Below are 19646 nucleotides of genomic sequence, written 5' to 3' on the forward strand. Positions count from 1 at the left end.
AATTGATACTTAATCGACGTTGCAAAGATCTATATGTATTTTGCATCATTGTCTCGACTCATTTGATAACATTCATCACTGTATACGGAACGTTTTTCGACATATTCATAAGCATGACACGCTACTTTCTTTTTCAACAATGACTATCGGTTTTGGCTTTCCATCTCCTTTTACTTTCAAAATTTTATTTTTCGTACAGCTCTTTATTTATTGTTTGTGAGTCAAATAAATATCAAACATGTCATAAAGAATATCTATGTGAAGAAAAGACACCGAGATTAGTAAAAGAATGAATGAGTGTTCGTTAATTGCACGAACATAAACATAGCAACTCCAACGTCAAAGGGCAAACCCTAGTGATTTGTCCAAATGGCAACCCTTCCTACTTGAGAAGGGGGAGATGGGGAGTTCGATTCCCCACATTCTTAGGGGGAGGGAGCTAGGGTGGAGACGTTTAATTTCAGATGTGGGTTTCAACTCTCACGCCATCCAAGAGGTGGGGATGTGTAGTTTCAGATATGGGGTGAGGATGTGTAGTTTCAGATATGGGTTTTGACTCTCATGCCCTGCAAGAGGCAGAACAAAAGTCTGAGAGTGAGTTAAGAGGTAGAATAGGATAGAGTCTGAGAGTGAGTTAAGAGGTAGAGTAAGACAGACAAAAAAAAAGAGAAAACGTCAAAGGGCATCGCACTCATAGTACTATAACTTCCATTTCCAGTAGAACTTGGTTTGGATCTCTAAGGGTTGAAGAAGATCTTGGCCCAATTGATTACTAGTCATCTCAGTTACCATTAACCTTAGGAAATCGATGCAATGGGGCAGAGTTACATACTATTATTTAATAGACTCTATGCCATCTCATCAAAGGTCTAGCATTTTCTAATCCATCAAAGCCCATCAATGTCTCTCGCATACTTACTCATTCTGCACCGTGTTATTAGAATTTATATACCCGATTAGGACAACATTTCATTTTAGACCTGTATTATCGGAATCATGATGATTGACGACACACATTGTGTGCGTTCCTTAGTTGTGTGTCAATGATTTTCCTCTAGCGAGAGTACCAAAGCACAATCTAAATTAAAGATCAAATGGGCTTGACACGAGTACTCAAATGGAGGGTAACAATATCCTCAATAACAATCCTGGCCTTTATAAATTTGTGGCAAACAATGGAGGTATCCCCCTTTTCCTTTTTTGCCATACTACATGGCTCAGCATAGTCTAAATACATAAATTCTTAGTTACCTAGCGGGTGCCAAAAAGCCACCTCTGCAATAGGAACAACCCCAGTTGGGCTCCTACCTTCTCCTACCCTCTTCTTTTTTCTTTGCCCACTTCGTCTCTCCCTCTCTTTCTTGAATACATAGGCACACATTGGCACTATAAGCCATATACAAATTCATCAATTACTTACTAAATCCCACCTCGAAGACCTCTGGAAATCCTTAGAATTGAGACCCTTCGAATGTCTGTCCAAACTGCCAATTAGCCGGCACGACATTGTAGCTGGTCAATGTCCTCCCATCGCTCGTGGTCACTTGGAAGGAGAGAGACTGGCCGTTCATGTAGGCGTTGCTCTGCCAGTTCTGTCCCCAGTTCCTTGACATGGATTGCCAACCAGTCTTTGAGCCCTTGACGGACACAGCGTGGACATCACCAGCGCCTGCCACATTTGTGATCAGCACCAAGTTGAAGTAGGAGTGCCCGTTGATGGTGAACCTTATTCCTCCTTTCTTCACACAGGGAACCCTGTCAGGATCAAGAATGACCCGTGAGTCGATTTCATCACATAGTGGAGTTTTTGTGGACTTTAATTTTGAAACTCGAGAGCCCAGTTGGCGACAAATAACTAAAGATTTGCAGTGAAAATGCTGTTGTTACCTTTTGAAGGAAACTGGGACAATCCCAGCTCTGTACTGGGCAATCTGCAAGAAAGCCGGCTCAGCCAGATCAAAGTGTTGGAGAGGGGGGTTGCACCAGCCACCATTGTCATTAGAGAGGGCGAAGTTGGGAGGGCAAAAGTTGGTTGCCGTGACCATGATGGACCCTGGGAGGCACCACCTGGGGTCGTCATTGCACCGCATCTCGTAGCATGACCCGCAGCTCAGGCCGTTGTTGAACAGGGCAGTGCTCAAAGCTGCAGTGTTGGTGCCATAGCCTTGGCTGTACAGGTTGCCATACCCACAAGCACCTCCTGAAAATTTTGAACCATTTATATGAGATCAGGCACATAGAAACTGACTATCTTTATAGTCTCAACATGACTATAAGGTACATGGGTTGAAATTAAAGTTTCAAGGCCTAAATTATACTGCTTTTGATGGGAAAAAAGGTTGCACTTTTTGCTAGTCACATTAGACATTAAAGACACGTCTTACTCTTTCAAGAAGTAAAGGTCAGTCTATTGAATTGCTTTTCGCATTATGTTGTAAAAGTTAGTTACTTTACTTAGCCAATGGACATTTTGACAAAAGGAATAGAAATAGTCTAGTCTTTCAAGAGGTAAACATATTGTCTCTTCAGCAAACACTATTGATCATATTTTGGACTTACCCATTGTGCCAGATGCATCACCACCCCCATAAAATGTGGCATGACCGCCTTCCCAGCCTCCATAGTCCCCAAAAGCACTTTTGAGACACAGGAACACAAGGGCAACAGCTGAGATTGCTGCAACATTAGCCATTCTTGCTTCTTTTTTCTAATGTGGCTTGGCTTTGCTAAAAAATATAGCAGAAGAAAGACAGAGATTGAAGGAGGAGGTGAATTGAAAGTGTTTGCTGGTTAGTGTTTGGTGCTTGGTGCAGAATGGGAGATGGAAGGTTCACTTATATAGATAACAAAGATTGTATAGACTTTGAGGGCGTAGGGATTGTAGAAGAAAGAGACAAGGATTTGAAAGAAGGTTGAGAGCCACAACCAAAGAATCAATTTCTTTTAGGCCTAAATTTATTTTTCTTTGCAAGAAGATATCAGAAATTAAGTGCACATGCATTTGTTCCAATTTGGGCTACCAACTGCTAAGCCTAAAGACCCCACCTGCACATGCCCTTCCTCAACATCTTCTTGCCTTTTTCTTCTTCCTTTTTTTATTATTATTTTATTTTACTTCTATTTTTGAGTATATAATTTGCATGCAAACAATGCTCTCTTTTTGTTTATTTGCTCCATCCGTGTGGGTGATGGCAATATATTAGGATGTACTAAATATTCTCCCGAAATTGCGCGAATCAAGATGAACTTAGATGACATTCATGATAAGAAAAATGTGAAATTAAGGCATCGTGATAAATGATTCAAATAAATAAACAGAAAAAAGTACATCGCCCGTCTATTATACTACGTGTCTCTGTCTCAGTGACATGTGGCATAACATTACGGAAAATAAAACTTGGAGAACGTTTTATAAAATGAGTAGATTTTCGTACCGCTCGATCGAAGCTTTGCATCCAATCGAAACGTGCACATCATGCATTCTCCATCCATGGCATTTTCAAGACATGCTCATTGTAGAGTGCTCTGTCTGATTACTGTAGAATTGGCAAATTATTCATTGACTTAAAGAACTCAAGCCATTAGAGGGGAGTTCTATGGAAACCGCCATGAGATCAGTTCTTAAGTTCAAGACATCTGTTGGGCGTCTTTTGTTTTATTCCCCGGTTATCGTGTTGAACTGTTGGGATGGGTGTCTGTTAATTTAATGTTTCTGTCGGTGTGCGGACAAGAAGTCGCATGTGGGCACTTGGGCTTGGTTTCGCACACAAATAACTACCAACCTAAAACCCTAGACCACCATGCACCAACCATGCAGCGTAGCTACCTAATAGCACAAAAAAAGATTCCTTCGAACTACATCCCTTTCGTATGTACAACCTACTTTCATCCATTTACGCACTCTCGGAAGACCTATGAAAGCCCTCGCCTTACCCTTTTGCCATATTTTTGCAGATGTTCAGTCATTGGCAAAGTCAGTAGATAATTATTGAGGTACGATTGAACGCATTCGACCATGTGATGGATTATATTCATGGGGTCGGTTCGCTTTCTTTGTTCTTAGGATTTGACGCTCGGGACATTTCGTTTTGTGTAACCGAACCGTCGATGTGACAAGTCGGAATTAATGACAAAATACGTTCGACTCTACAATTAATTTGTGTCGTGGGCAAGTCTACAAGGTGCCAAATGGAGAATCAAGAACCCTAATCCTTGGAATGATGAAGCATTGATTGATTGCTATTTGTTTGATCAAGAGCTTAAACAATAGTGCTTCACGATCACCGACCCTGACAAGGATTAGATGGGGATAAGTTAAATCCCATTCGGCAAAGTCTCTCTATTATTTATCGTGCCTAATAAGCTCTTGAGACATCAAACGTTTTGTCGCAAGAAGAGTTCTCGGAGATTTCTCGTACCAATTCGTCAGTAATTAATTATCAGCAGATTCTTTCCATTATCGTCTCACTAATTGAAGGACGATCAGCTAGTTAATTACGATTACTCGATGATTATTTATGCGAAAAGGAATCGATCCTAATCCTCATCGAGCCAAGCAATGCACATCAAGACAGCCTTTCTTTTTTAATTGCTGATGTTATATTATTGTTTGAGATTGTTTATTGCAATGAATAAATGAAAAGGGAGAGCTCGAATTGAAAAGGATTACGAGGGCCTACCATGTTACGAGCACATGCATGCCCGGGTTTTTCGGTCCCTCAACATCCATGCATGCATCATTTTCATAATGTATAAGAATAAGGATATTGGAGGCTCTTATTATTATAATTTTTTATTTTATTCTTCCTAATATAAAAGCCAAAAAAGTCCCCCTAATAATTACAACACCAAGAAATTCTCGTCCCGACACATGGATAATAGAACAAGTTGACAATTAGTATGCTCATTGATTTATTCGTTATTTAATGTCTATATAAGATAAATTGGACCACAACAGATACATCCTTTTCTACTTCCTACAATGCAAAGAGTTCTCTGCCAAATCTTGAAATTTGTCTGTCTTTGACAGTAATTATTATAATATTATTGGGGAGGTGGGTTTTTAAGTACTTTTTTTATTTCCTAAGTCAGGATATTTATAGATTAATGTTGGAATAAACTATGTATAGGGGCAACACGTATTGGCACCGACTTTTGGTAATGCAGTTATTCAATGAATGTGAATTGAACCTGATTTAATTTGTACTGAAATTCGGTGCTTTGTTAACATTGTGACAGTGTAGAGAATTGGAAATTGGAGGTCATCAAGGATATGAAAATCTCCCTTTCTTATCCACCTGAAGTGACATCATTGGCATTGGCATCTTCAACTATGATATATGAGATACTTCACTGCAGAAGAAATAAATAAGGCCTGCAAATTTCCAAGCCCTTCCCTGTTCTTCTGTCCCTGATGCTGCTGATTTCCTCCAAAATGTAGGGTCAGGACAGATACCGTGACCCCCCAGAGCAGCATGAAAGCTGTTCAACATTGAATGAGATCCACAAAAAGGGCATGTGGATTTTTCTCTAGCTGTAGTTTGGTTCACCACCAATGAAACCGCCCTTCACAAGGGCTTGTCTGTTTGTCCCACTTTGACAGAACTGTTTGAACAGCCCTCAATTACATGAATTGAACCCTTGCCAAACTGAACTTTCTCTATAGTCATGACATATGGTTTGGAAAAAAACTGTTGCGCATGTAGTCTTGTATTAATGCCATTTCGTGAACAGGTACGATTACCAATGTATAATACTAACGTTGCCATGAGCAACAATGTATAAGACCACACAAACTATTGCAGAAAACTGTTGCACAAAAATTGTAACGATTACAACGTAGTAACGATTACCATGTAGTCTTGGAAAAAAACTGTTGCACAAAAATTCATGGCGACACCAATGTATAATACTAACGTATCCGACCCATTGGCTTGTGAGTATGATCCATTTGGTCCAAGAGAATAAGACCACACAAACTATTACAAGCATCTCTCTCCCCTATGTTTTGCCTAATAGAGTTAACATATCATGTGAGCAATTTAGGAGTGTCACACGTCATGTTGCTAATGGACACGGCGGGCAAAAAACTGAATAGGAACATGTTGGTTGAAAGTTAGGGGAAGCCTATGAGGGATGTGGGTGCGTTAGTTAACTCATACGGCATTTTGTCATTGGTCGCCGCCTGGAATGCCCATGGACTATCGTAGGACCTATGGTTAGTCCACGTGAATAACAACAAAACTATAGAGTTGGTGTGTGTCTATCCCTCCAGCTATGGATTGAGCATTCCCATTCATTTTCAAGTGACATGGACTTTTCAGGAGTTTCTTATCAAAAGGGCAGTTAATAATGTGGTCACTTGTAACAATTGCAGACAAATCCTACATCGTTCTTCCTTCCTTCTTCTTTTTTTGGGTGAATGAAAGGATTGTGATCAGATGATTGGGTTCCATGCCATGTGCATTTAAGGGGGAAGTTTTTTTTTTTTTTTTTTGGGTCAAAGGGGGGAGTTGGATAGGTAGGCCATTGTTGATTCTCACAAGCTGACATGTTAGGCGTGTGTTGCTTCCCTACTAAGCTTCACAATGACAGGCAAACATGGTATGAGCATATGATGCAAAAGTTAAAAGAGCCAACCTCCCTAAAATTGATTGATGAACAAATCTATCTTTTATAGCCAGGGCAAAGGCAAATTAGCTCTGGTACTTTCTCAGCTTTTGTGTAAGAACCTAGATGGATTTGACTGGCTACAATGGCTCGAGTCTTGATTTAGTGTAAGGTGGGTTCTATTCCTATAAGGTTAATACCACGAATAGCCCAAAAGTTGTACGTTTGTGATAAATTTCTCCCAAACTAATTTTTTATTTTCAAAAACTCCAAACCGATACACCTGTGATAATTTTATCCTTTGCTAATTTTCGTTAAATTTTACCGTCAAATTTCTGAGTTGGATGACACATGACAGTTAGCTGGTGTACTAGTTTAAGGTTTTACCCTCCGTTTGTCACATATGTACTAGTTTGTGATTTTTCATGGTATTAATCCAATTTAATAGAGGATAAATTTGTCACAAATATACAAATTTGAGGTTTTTTGTGGTAAAAAATTAAGTTTAGGATAAATTTGTTATAGGTGTACCAGTTTGGAGTTTTTAATAGTCAAAAATTTAGTTTTGAGTAAATTTGTCACAAATGTATCAATTTTGTGTTTTTTCGTAGTATTAACCCTTTTTTATAACCTGGCATTTGGTGGCGATTCCAAAAATGTCTCATCACTCGTCTCATGCAAACAGGATGACAATGGCTTGATCAAACTGTTAATAATGGTCTGTCGAGCGATGGTGGCTCGCCGGCCGTGGCTGTTCCTAGAGTTGACAGAAGAGGATTTGAACTTAGTGGAAGGTACATCATATTCTATGTTTAAAACCTTCTGAGGTATACATTGTATAAAACTTCAAAATTGAAAATTAACGGCATATAACATGGTGGCTTTTGACTAATAATAGAGGCACAGATGATGCATGTCTGTAACTTCCTTTTGGCTGAAGCTACACCATAACGATAAGGCACTTCTTGGTCAGCCAAGACAACCAACAACATAACTCCGAGATATTTTTAACACATAGAACTACATGAGTCCAGGATTTTAAAGAAATCGAAAGAATCGCATTTGCTGAATAAATAATATCTCATACTGTTATGATTACAGAGATCGATCTATAGACAAATCAATGGGGGCGGGCTTACAGAGTGTGTCAGCATAAAATTTACACTAATATGTGCTACTGCTTTCGCTTGCTGAAATGGTAGAGCCTTCAGACTTTACAAGATGTGACCCTCTATTACTAATCTCAAGCCCCTCCAATCGACCAAGGGAATCCTGCTGCAACAGCTCTGAGAAGCCATGAGAATGTGCAGGCACGGTCGGAGATTGCCCTGAAGCTGCTATGTTCATATGAAACATGTTGAACTGAGGCATTTGCATGTTTCGGAAGTCGACTGATGTGGGTTGTTGCTGAGGAGGGAAGAAGGAAGGTTGTGAATATGGATATTGGTGCATTTCCAAATTATAGATATCTGTTGGTGTCATCATTTCTCCAGTGGCAATTTTGAGCCTCTCTACTTCCTTTTTAAGAGCTTCATTTAAAGCTGTGCTCGAAGTTAAGCAAAAGAAGATTAGCCAACAGCTTTGTATGGTACTAACGAAAGAAAGGAACAAATATGCAATTTCAAGACTAGAAAAAGAAGAACTGGGTAATAACAGACATGAGCACTGCAATTCGGCAAGTCACCACGGTTACCATACTGGCTATGTATTATTAATGAACCACAAAGCGGTTCCCTATAACATATAGTATCTGAAGATGCAGTTTGCATATACTACCGGATAATCATGCATCGCAAGTGTGTTAATTGCTCCACTTCCTTGATCCCGATATGTTTATAATATGTTCATGTACAAGCATTCATATAAGCAACAGCTCTAACAAGAATGGAAGATGCACCTTCCTTTCTGACTAACCTAAGTAAGCACTTTATCATCGTGATCGCATTACGACCAACAAAATTATGATGCAAAACACATACCATCACGTAGCTGAGCTTGTTGTTCCATCGCCTGTAACCTAAGCTCGAGCTCTGCATTTTCAGAAGTCAAATTTGTTGTATCTCTCTGAAACACAGCACAGGAAGCAACAGTGATCTTAAGTAGTGAGCCAATGACTATGCAATTACAGAAGAACAACATGAGAAGCATAGACAAGTCCAGACATAAGCGCTGAAAATAATGCGAGAGTTATCATAAAGAGAACCAATCTTTAGTTTGGACTTCATCATTCTGGTCAATATCCTAATCATCATCATAAGATTCCTCACACAAAGAAGAATACCAAAAAAAGAATTCATGATCTTGCAAATATCGACTGCTGACCTGAAAAAGTGTGAGCTGAGCAGAAAGAGTAGTTGCTTCTGTTTGAAGGGTCTGGACTTTTCTCTCGAGTTCTGAGATGTACCTTGCTTTTCTCTCTTTTGAGCGAGCAGCAGACTGCCGATTTGCAAGAATTCTGTGAAGAATATCAAACGTATTTAAGAAACAAAGAGTAGCACAAAAGATCTTTACTCAGAGCACAATTTAATGTACCATAGATTACAACTCTTACGACTAGGATAATAGTAAATCTGATGACGAAGAGCATCCTTCAAATTGCTATAATGGAACATCATAGTAAATTTCTCCAAATAACAAAAACAATAATCTGAAATAAAAATCAATGAAGAGAATCCTTTTTCAATAATATGTCAGATCATTTTGTTCATTCATGTGCATTCTGGAAGAAGAAAAAAAAGGTGGAAAATGATTTTTGAACTAACAACTAACAGTCATGGTGATAAATATCTTACAGAAGGGTTAATGATAAACTGGGAAAAATTAGAAATTTATAAAAGACTTTGATTTAGCAAATGATGTTGATGATGATGATGATTCAAGTCCAAGAGTGAAGTGCTTTCCTGACAGCAGCAACTTTCTTTATCCCTCGGATTTCAGAACCATTAGAAAAGCCCTATTACATGATGTTGCAAGGGGCAAGCCAACTCACAGGTTTAAAATAGTTCGAGTGGAGGCTATTGTCCAGCATGGTTTCCAAAAAGAGCATTTACTATTATTACCATCGTATCCTGTTCTACAACATGCTATTCACATAGATTCTTCTAATCAAATATGTTATGAGAAATACTTTGTACAGCGAGGCATCCATTCTTAGAAATGCAAACCATCAAGAACAATCTCTTTTAAAGCTCATTCTTCAACAAAATGCTCTCAAAATAAATTTGTATCCTAAGTCGGCCCCCTAAAAACATCATATCCTGGCATTATTCTGAGGTTGCATCTCCTGTCAATCTATCTCGTGTCAACTAAGAAGCATAAAGTACAGCCCCGCTGCCCAAGGAGGACATCAATTTGGGCATTATTCTGAACCAAAAAAAAAATCTGCTTGGTCAGGAAGAGCTACTGTTTAGTTCAAGGCCAATATTCCTGGAACTCGAATTTAATTATAATTATATAAAAGACCAAAAGCAACAAGAGGGACCATGAAATGGACAGAGATTAATATAAGCACCACACGAATCCAGCTAATGCGAAAGAGAACGAATCGAATGGTAAGATAATTCATTATAAGTGGTCACATCATCGACAGCAATGGGTTTAGGTGTATGCCAAGCAGGATTACAATGGAAACATCCCCACACCAAACCCATAATTTACACCGTTAGCCTGCAACCAACCCCCATATTATTCTCCAACACCAGCATCATGGCCTTAGTCTAATCATGCGGGCGGGGCAGCCATGAAAATCAATCAGAGTAACTCGAGCACGATAATCAGACAACAATTGATTCAATCTCCAAAAATTTGTTTCCCCAATACGTCACCTGAGAATTGTTGATTAACCAAATTCAGCTCTTTCACATTGCCTCGCCACAGATAATCCAAAATCAAGAACCTTTCAGCCCAAAATTTGATGCAGCCAAGTCAAAGAGACGTGAGAAAAAAGGAGTTGAACAAATGACACACAACCTCTTGGCTCTTTTGGGATCAACCGCCCACAGCTCCGCCAGCTTATCAGGAGCCATGGCCTTCTTAGCCTCTATGCCCTCCAAGGCCGAAGACCCGTCCGCCGAATTGCTGTACCGATGCCTCGGCCTCCCGCCGCCGCCGCTGCCGGCGTCGTTGGGCCCCGGGCCGGATCCGGGCCCGCCGTCGAGCTTCTCCCCGATCTTCTCCATGTCCATGTACGTGCTCAGCAGGTCGTCCTCGGATCCGAGGTCTTCGAAGCTCCCGGAAGGCGCGTCGTCGAAGGGGTGGTCGCCGGCGGCGGCGGCGTCGTCATCGGGCATCCGGAAGTTGACCTCGGAGCGGGCGCGGCGGTGGTGGAATTGGGGCACGGCGGGGATTTGGGGATTAGGGTTTGGGGAATTGGGTCGTTCGGGCAACTCCATTTGGTCTCGTCCGACAAACGTGGGGGGTTCTGGTTTTCGCGTCGAACGATGAAGACAGTGTGTGGTTCTTCCTTGCTGCTGGAAGAAGAAGAAGAAGAAGAAGAAGATGAACTTTTCTGGTTCGCAGGCGAAGCGGTGTCGTTTTTTCCGGCGGGGTGTTTCTTCCTCCCCTTCAATTTTTAGCACTCATTATCACCTGTATTTTGCCTAATTTGAGATGCTAAAAATGGCATCCTCTAACACCCCCCTCCCCTTTTTTATTTTTTTTTTCTCGAGCTGAAATCGATTATCTAGATCCGATGAATTGCGGGTTTGGGTTGATCGTGGATATGGACGGCGATCGATCTCACATTCATTTCGCGTAATTGAACCCCTCCCGTGAATGCGCTCGTGTCTGACCCAACCGTTCAGCTCGTGCAAAGCGTTTCTCCATTTTTTGGAACCGTGGAAAAAGATTGAACACGGATGATGTTTGGCACAGACTGAACCGTGACTTGAACTAAATGAACTGGAGGATATAATGAGCTACATCAATATGAGGGTATGTCGATGTGAAAGCGTTAAACAAGTCAGATCTAATCATCCGTTGAAGACTTCGATAATCATGCTATTAAAGACTTGAAGTAAGATTGGCAACAGTGGTAAGAATGGGCAACAACGGATTAACAAACCACTTTGCCGGATCGATCATCAATTGATGGGAAAGGATTAGGGTTTATCATGGTAATCCGTACTAACGTATAATATATCTCTTCAAATCAATCCACATGACTATTCTCTTTAATCCTGTGCATACACCCGGATTTCTGCCTCTTTCAATCAATGAAAGGACAAGAGTTCATTCACATCTTGGCAAGCGTTGTGGGTCATATGGAGTTGAATTTATGTGCCAATGGGCAATATAATTCCATGGGTTGGCAATGTTAAGCAAGATCATTATCTTCACGTTTAGTCCCAAAAAAAAGAAAAAAAGAAAAGACAGGAAGTGAGTGACAAAAGGCTATTCAGACGGGCCGTGGCCGTCAAATCTTGTTAACATGAACCAATGTTAACCCTACTCATTTTCAATGAGGATCATACCTAAACATGTAGTAGCTTGTAGGGACTCCATGCACTTTGACATTTCCATCACTTGCCATGCATGTGGCACAGGCCTGATCATGTTTGCTCTCAACTGTGCAAGCCATGTTTGGTGGGCTCAGGCTTCCCCAGAAATGGGAAAAGAGAAAAAAAAAAAAACTTAGGAGGGAGATGACCATGAAATCCTAGTATCACGACTTTAACCGTCTCATGTATCGATTGTCATGTATTCGATAGTGTTAACAACAAAATCTCATGATCAATCGGACATTGTTGCTACGAAAATCTCTAGTTGCTGAAGAGAACTGTGTTCTTGCTTTTGCCAAGAGAAGTCGAGCTCATCGTGAATTCGAATCGCCACTCTCGATTTTTTCGGAAAGAAAAAAAAACGGGTTTAGTTAAGTGCTTAACTTCCTAATCTCTTGAAGCAACATTTTCAACTCCCTCCTACCACTCTCAGCAATCCGTGACACGTTCATGAGATGAGCATCTAGTACTCATGAGTCCTAGAAACCATCATCTTTCACGTTATTGACCAAGTAAAAAAACCTTGATTTAGTAGGGTTAGGAGAGAGCAGGTGAAGACAACACAATAAAGGCATGCCTGTCTAGTGATGGAACTGGAGATGTTTCTGGTAGCAATCACACCAGAGAGAGAGAGAGAGAGAGAGAGAGAGAGAGAGAGAGGTTATGTGTATGATTTGGGAATTCCATGGCCCATGAATTGGAAATTTTGATGGGGACATCAACCAATTATGCACACTGGGTGCTCATTAAGGGTTTGGCCAATGCAAGAAATTTGATTTTGAAATATCAGAGCCACAAGACATGATCCACACCTACGTGCCCCCTAGCTCAAGTCTTTTCCTTCACAAGCCACACAGGCCTTGGACTTGACCCCTTGCCGTGGTCACAAACAGTAGCAGTAATCAAGGAAGACAGAGGGGTCCCTTTCATGCAGGAAACTATCACAGGAGAAATTGAGCGAGTGAATCAAAGGCTCCTTGTGTTCAAAAAAATCAAAGGCTCCTTCCACTCGTTTAGTCGAAGAGCTTGTTTAGTTTCCTTTACCAAGTAATAGCCGAGGCCATTGTGCACCCGGACCGCCATTTTACATTCTTGATCCAATAAAACATGGACTATTCGAACTAACATTGATCGATTCATGAAGACTTGTTTTCTCATCACAACGATCTAAGATTTTGCATTAAATTTTTTTCCTTTCTCCCCTGATTTGTACCTTCATGTCTACTAATCGAAGCGGGTGCCCGCTTGTAGTAATTGACGACGTACTGGACATTTTGACTTTTTTCCATATTTAATCTGGTATCGGAACGTTAACTTAGCTTTAATGTCCCATATGAATTGTGGTGACTGCCTCCATAACTCTATGGCCCAAGCCATGATGATGGTAATTGAGAATTTAAAGAAGTCAAATTGTGGGGAAAGCTTGAAGCTTTTTAGAAAAATATGCAGAAAAATAGATGCAGCTTCAAAGTCTGTACCTGCTTCAACAAAGATGATAAGTTTAGAAGTGCAAGTTAAGACAACTTAGATGATGGATATGGACACGCTTTCGAGGAAGATGTTTCCTAGTGCATTGATCTAAATTGCACCTAATCCTTTTAATAATCTGTTCATGCTGCTCGATATCTTCACTACATTTTTCTTCTTTCGCATCATCTTTGATACTCACACTAATTTATTAACATGTGCCCCCGCCTGACCGCATCTTTAGAGAAAACATTGTACTAGCTTTCTTTTGCATGTCTGGAAAGATTCACTGTTCATATTTGCTTTTGAACTTAACCAATGAAAACAACTTCGAGATATGACGTGGATAAAGCTCAATCACTGCGGACGGTGACATTAAATAGACTCTGTCCATGTCCATTATGACGTCGACCAACGATCACGAAGGTTGGATTCGGTAGATATTAGTGTCGGAGGAACTTGATTAGGAAATTTGTGATGTGAAGTGAAATGAAATGACTTGATTAGACAAATTAAAAGTACAATGATTTATTTTCAAAAGGCATGAAAATATAGGATGAAAACTCGAAATTTCTTCCCCTTCCTTTCTGAAGCAAATCCAAACAAGGGTAGACCGGCCGCCCTGCCCTAAATTTACTATTGATCTTCTTCCTATAATTTTTTTAAAATTGTCTCACATGGAACCAAAAAATTTACTGTAGCCATAATTTGGAAATCAATTTCCCCATCAACTTATTCATCTAGCAAATAAAAGGAAAAAGTCATATTTATCATGATGTTTTACTTTTACACCGCACCATGATCAACACACACACACACATACACACACACACTATGATCAACACAGATTGGCTCCATCTGAATAGAGGTGAGCAGCTATTGGCCAGTGGACAGATAAGGGAACAAATTAATTTGGCCTTTGAACATGGGATGAGTCCCTAAGTGGAAGAAGTATTTGGAATAAGCATTTCACAGGCCCCCCCAACAAAGTAAAAAAAGAGAACAGGGAAAAAAAGGGTTAGGACCTAATTGTGATTTGCTGGATCTGGTGCCATGATCCAAGATTCCCAAAGAACATTTATCTCTTTGCTTGATTCTCAAGTTTTCACACACGTTCTTTTGTTTGCCATTTCACCCCAGTAAACGATAATTATTGGACATGTAATGAAAAGACATCAAACACACATGATACCCCTGATTTCATTTTGCCACATTCTCTTCTCCCCCATCTCTATTCCACCGTCCTTTCCCTTCAAGCAAAGGCCTGCTCCCAACCACTCAAAGCTTCCCTCGAATTCTCCTCATAAAGAGATCAGATCACGAATTAAAGATCAACCCTTTTCTTTTCCATGTTTTGATCGCAGAAAGAAGAGTTTTTTCAGATACTTTTCCGGGAAAAGTTTTGGAATCTTGATCACTAGTATGAGTTTGCATCACTGGTAAGAGCCGAAATTCTAGTCATCTTGATCTCTTTTTCCTTCTGGAGTATTGTTCTGAGGAAGTAGCTTAAAGGTTTAACTACTACTTCCTCTTCTTTTCTCTCATCTCAGCTTTTGAATTGACCTCCGGATGCTCTTTCCATATCTTGCCATGAAATCCTGAACCTCTCTGTCTGTCTGTCTCTGTCTCTCTCTGTGTTGTGATATCACTCGTCAAGAACCCAAGAAGCATCGGCCCTCACGCTTTTCCTCACTTCCCTTTTGTGCAATATTTCCTTTCACAGTTGTCCAAGTCCTCCGGTGCTTCGAAACTGAAGATAGAAAGTCTAATACAACAATTGAGCATGATGAATTTCGTGCTCTCGATATCTTTCGTGGTCCGATTTGCCGCTGAAAAGTTCCTCACACATGAAAGGACAAGCCTCTTTGCATAAGTAACTTACGTATCTGTTTGGGAGCTACAGATTTAGCTCTAAAGGGTTCAGAGGTTTTCTGGGTTCTGTTCTGGCCTAATGCTCGTGAGGGAAGCAACGTCTCCCATGGCCGCGCTCCACCACCATCCACACCGCCTGCTGCTCGACAAGGAGCCTGATTCTGTGCAGAACAATGGGACGCGGACTCGGGGACCCTACGGTAACGAGGCAAATTTCGACACCAACATGGTGATCATACTCGCGGCCCTGCTCTGCGCCCTGATTTGCGCCCTGGGATTGAATTCGATTGTGAGATGCGCGCTCCGGTGCAGCAGGAGGTTCACCTTCGAGACCCCCGATCAGACAGCTGCTAGGTTGGCTGCCACAGGACTTAAGAAGAGCGCGCTGCGCCAGATTCCTGTCACTGTGTACAGAGTGGGAATAAATATCCCGGCCACAGATTGCCCAATTTGCCTTGCAGAGTTCATGGACGGCGAGAAAGTGCGGGTGCTTCCGAAGTGTCACCATGGGTTCCATGTGAGATGCATCGACACTTGGCTGGTATCTCATTCTTCGTGCCCCACTTGCCGCCAGTCATTACTAGAACCTCCGCCTCCAGCGCCTGCTATTTCCGATGCGGCAGGAGCAACACATCCACCAGGAGGAGAGGTGGACCTGCCGATACAGGTTGATGAGTTAGGTTGATCTGCATTTTCAACTAGCAGCCCCTAGTTTTCTTGAACAGGAGAGAGGACGAAAAAAGGAGAATTCTTTGTAATAGGTGAAATATAGCTGATGTGATATAGAGTGTCAATAGAGGAATAGATTAGTTGGACTTGCATATTTGTCTCTGCACTATGCATGTGTTAAGGTTTCTGAGACAATACCGAGACTGTTTTTAGATACATAACTTAACGGAACGGGAATATCGATCTACAGAAAATTGGTATGATCAAGCGTCTTGCTTATTGTAAGGCGAACCCTGCGGTAATATTACCGAAGAACTTGTAAAAATTCAGTTTCAGTCCAATCCCGTGTGACCTTCTTGGTTTCTATCAAGACAGCTTCATAATTTTCAGGCTGGTTCTGATCTAATTGTGCATTGTGGCGCTGTCTCTGTGTGTTTTCCCCTGGAAACTTCATGACAGAAGCCAAGCCATTTGAACTTTTAATTCCAGATCGATCTAATAGGCTCCTGAACGACGCACGAACATACCGTAGACGTAGAGCTTGTTCTTACGATGATCTGAGTACAGGAAAGGCAGGAGTCCAACCACCTAGGAATCGAAAACCGACAACAGAAAACTTCGGAAATTTTTTCTATGTGACAGTTCAACTTCAGGAGAAGATAAATTGTTCTATGAACCTTGCTAAGAGGACAGACAATGCCGTTGTTTCTGATTAATAACCGCGCAATAGTGACCACATATTTATTTCACAGGTCCATGGCAACCGGTTGGGACTTGTTAAGGAATTTAGATATCAATTTTATAAGATACACATACCGTACTTACTTTTAAAGGGGAAGCTAACAAAAAAAAAAAGGGTATAACAGCACAGCTAATTTCTGTGTACGGGTTAATTCCTATGTTTTTTGGACATTGTGGTCTCGAAATAATATGGTTTTTTCGTTTCAAAGTGGCCATCACATTAAAAAAGTAAATGAAAATACTGATGTGATCGATTAGGGCGCGAATGAAAACTATTTTGTTTCCCTATATTTTTTTATTTTTTTTAATTTCTCGGGAACAGGTTTGGAACAGAAATCCGTTTAGTAAAATAATCTCATTTTTCTATTTTTGAGACAAATTTTTAGCCCGGAAATAGATTTGGAACTGAAATGAGAAGTTAAAATTTTATACTTTTTTATTTATGGAACAGAAATAGAAATAACAGCTCTCTTTTATTGCTCACCTTCACCTTCACCGCCACCCCCACCCCCCGCCCGCCGCTTGCCAGCCGTCCCGTCCGCCGCTCACCGCCCGTCCGCCGCCCACCGCCGGCCGACCGACGGGAATAGAATTTTAAGAATACCCTAGCAAACGAATTTTCATTCTAGGAACGGAAATTTTGTTTTGTTATCAAACACTACTTTTTGCTCAGGAACTCGTCCGGGGAAATAGAGTTTTCTATTTCTAGCCAGAAGTAGGGCCAGGGAAGAGAAATTTTATTATTCGCGCCCTTAGTCACCATTAAATGGTGAAGCGGTGTTGACGTGGCATTTTTCGGCACCTTCAACTTCTTTTATAAATATAAAACAAGACAGATATAATGAAAAAAAAAAAACAAAAAAGAGGCATGCTAACCCTATCAAGAACCGAGCCCACTTGCAGGGGCCAGTACCCACTGTCTGGTGGTGGCTAGGGTTGTGACAACCGGCGGCGATGGTTGGCCGGTGTATCATGACCCAAGGCGAACCAATTCTCGCCAAGGTTGCGTGATGCTAGCGACGGTTGGCCGGAGGTCGCTTGGTCCTACTTCAGCCGGCCCGGGTAGTGCTCATGCCGTGGTCGGCCAGAGGCCTATAAGGACTCAACGGCCCTCAATGGCGCCTAAGCGGAGCCACCACCTTTTTCCCTCATTCTTCTCTCTTTCTCGCTCTCTTAGGGTCTGAGATTTTTTTCTTTTCATTTTTCTAATATTATTGCCTAGTCGGCGCTTACATGACGTTGCGGTGTTGGTCCACGTCAGCATTTAATTTGCATTCTCAATATAAGCTCTAACTTGAAAGGAGGAACACATACTTTAGGGACCACATTGATCGGAAAAGAAGTGTACGAAAGAAACTGAATAAGTTAAGAAGAACGGGATTAGCGGTACCATTATCCCAAGAAGAAATAAATGAGAACGGCCGCCACCAAACTTATGAACTCTCTTGCACCATTTTCTATTGATTTTATGCTGGCCTACCCTTATCTAGTATTCTAATAGTCATGATGATGCACATAAATCTCTCAACAACAATACATTGCTTGTTTTGAACGTGAAATATTAACGACATATGAAGTGCTTATGTGGGTTTCCTTCACTTCATGATGCGTTGCGATCATCTATGTGCTTCACTGAAGAGCAATAAAGTCAAAAGTACTCATGCATGTATTACAAAAGAAAAAAAGAAAACTCACCTTTTATGAATTAAAATTGAGTAGCTTCTGAAACAAAACTTACTTTTTTTTTCCTCGACACAACTTGCCTTTTATACATAAATATATAAGAAGAAAAAATCGATTTTCATATTTTAATTTTCTGAAACCTGATAAGTAAGGGCGTGCATGATAACCATTTTATTTCTACGATGAGTAAATTATTTTGTGGCCGTGTACCGTCACCCTCTCACCGTTCTATCTCCTCGGCATCAAGAAAAAAGGGAAGCTGGTTCTATCCATTCAGTACACAGCAAAACAGGCATATTAACTGTCCATGCCCCATAAGAGAATTTATTCTTTTTCACTTTCCATTTTCATATCCTTTAGTATTGCAAAAACAAAAAAACGTGCAAATTACCAGTTAAGGGAACATGTCCTGGAAAATGAGACTTAGAAAGCAGTACAAGCACCAAGGAAGTTCAGTTCCTGAGGACCATATTTTAGAGTCTCCTGTGTGGATTGGAGTGGAGTCTAGGACTCTAGCTGCTCTCACTTTTCTTTCCTTTTCATTCGTGGCAATACCCGGCGAAATCGGAATTTTACGGATTTGCTGCGCGAAAGCGATTGCTCGGAGTCGTGGCCCGAGCTTCTTCGCCGAGATTCGATGTATCTTAAGTCGGTCGTGATCGCGGGATGTTATTCTAGTTACCATTAGTAATCGAAAAGGCATTCGTTTTCCGGATCTCCTCTGTTTCGACATACTGTGGTAGCGTGGCTTCAGAGAAAACAAAGCAGAGCAAAGCAGGAAAGAATCGAAGAAACTGACTGAGAGAACAGATAATAACACTGAGCTGAAGTTAAGAAAGTCTTGTTATTCCTCCTTGATCTGATGGGGGGGAACGTGGAGTAGAGCATATCACACAAGGAATCAACCAATTTTTTTTCTTTCCTTTTGGGCTCAAAGATTGGGAATCTCTGATGACCCTTTTCAATTCTGGAGATTCCAATTCTCTTCTGCTTTTGCGAGTCTTCTGGGGTCACAACTAAGGAGAAAAATTCGCCCATTGTGGCTGTCTCTAGATAGTGCCTTAAGTGATGCTGAGGAGACTGTGGATAGGAAGGGGAAAAAGGCAA

General features: G+C 41.0%; 3 protein-coding genes and 1 long non-coding RNA gene across 5 annotated transcripts; 2 read left to right on the forward strand and 2 right to left on the reverse strand.

The window, feature by feature from the left end:
• Window positions 1–1133: 1133 nt before the first annotated feature.
• LOC115663527 (expansin-A8) lies at window positions 1134–2820 on the reverse strand. Its single transcript, XM_030585550.2, has 3 exons — window positions 2560–2820; window positions 1888–2200; window positions 1134–1755 (listed from the first exon to the last, which is right to left on the reverse strand). The coding sequence occupies exons 1-3, from the start codon at window positions 2690–2692 to the stop codon at window positions 1452–1454; spliced, it is 750 nt and encodes a 249-aa protein (XP_030441410.1). The 5' UTR covers window positions 2693–2820; the 3' UTR covers window positions 1134–1451.
• Window positions 2821–6655: 3835 nt separating this feature from the next.
• Window positions 6656–7938, forward strand: LOC115672871 (uncharacterized). Its single transcript, XR_008817022.1, has 3 exons — window positions 6656–6776; window positions 7295–7403; window positions 7812–7938. It is a non-coding gene; the product is annotated as an uncharacterized LOC115672871 (long non-coding RNA).
• Window positions 7646–11268, reverse strand: LOC115672863 (transcription factor RF2b-like). Its single transcript, XM_030594845.2, has 4 exons — window positions 10579–11268; window positions 8932–9064; window positions 8589–8673; window positions 7646–8150 (listed from the first exon to the last, which is right to left on the reverse strand). Exons 1-4 carry the CDS (start codon window positions 10998–11000, stop codon window positions 7774–7776), a joined length of 1017 nt encoding a protein of 338 aa, XP_030450705.1. The 5' UTR covers window positions 11001–11268; the 3' UTR covers window positions 7646–7773.
• Window positions 11269–14754: 3486 nt separating this feature from the next.
• LOC115671684 (RING-H2 finger protein ATL73-like) lies at window positions 14755–16336 on the forward strand. Of its 2 annotated transcripts, none has more exons than XM_030593307.2 (2): window positions 14755–15013; window positions 15125–16336. In XM_030593307.2, the coding sequence occupies exon 2, from the start codon at window positions 15526–15528 to the stop codon at window positions 16129–16131; it is 606 nt and encodes a 201-aa protein (XP_030449167.2). In that variant the 5' UTR covers window positions 14755–15013; window positions 15125–15525; the 3' UTR covers window positions 16132–16336. The 2 variants fall into 2 exon arrangements, with proteins under 2 accessions (XP_030449167.2, XP_030449175.2); XM_030593315.2 differs by having other exon boundaries at window positions 15298–16336.
• Window positions 16337–19646: the final 3310 nt, after the last annotated feature.

The sequence above is a fragment of the Syzygium oleosum genome, unplaced genomic scaffold (genome assembly GCF_021117445.2).
Source record: "Syzygium oleosum isolate NSW1041296 unplaced genomic scaffold, Sole_v2.1 Sole_v2.07, whole genome shotgun sequence".
NCBI lineage: Eukaryota > Viridiplantae > Streptophyta > Magnoliopsida > Myrtales > Myrtaceae > Syzygium > Syzygium oleosum.

Bases quoted from the DNA above. Each gene is read 5' to 3' on its own strand.
- LOC115663527 (XM_030585550.2), bottom strand. From the start codon at position 2,692: ATGGCTAATGTTGCAGCAATCTCAGCTGTTGCCCTTGTGTTCCTGTGT. The intron at 2,201-2,559 runs GTAAGTCCAAAA...CAAAATTTTCAG, and splicing joins TGATGCATCTGGCACAATGG to GAGGTGCTTGTGGGTATGGC. The intron at 1,756-1,887 runs GTAACAACAGCA...TGATCCTGACAG, and splicing joins GTCCCAGTTTCCTTCAAAAG to GGTTCCCTGTGTGAAGAAAG.
- LOC115672863 (XM_030594845.2), bottom strand. From the start codon at position 11,000: ATGGAGTTGCCCGAACGACCCAATTCCCCAAACCCTAATCCCCAAATC. The intron at 9,065-10,578 runs GTTGTGTGTCAT...TATTCTTCACAG, and splicing joins GATCCCAAAAGAGCCAAGAG to AATTCTTGCAAATCGGCAGT. The intron at 8,151-8,588 runs GTATGTGTTTTG...CTTCGAGCACAG, and splicing joins ACAAGCTCAGCTACGTGATG to CTTTAAATGAAGCTCTTAAA.
- LOC115671684 (XM_030593307.2), top strand. From the start codon at position 15,526: ATGCTCGTGAGGGAAGCAACGTCTCCCATGGCCGCGCTCCACCACCAT.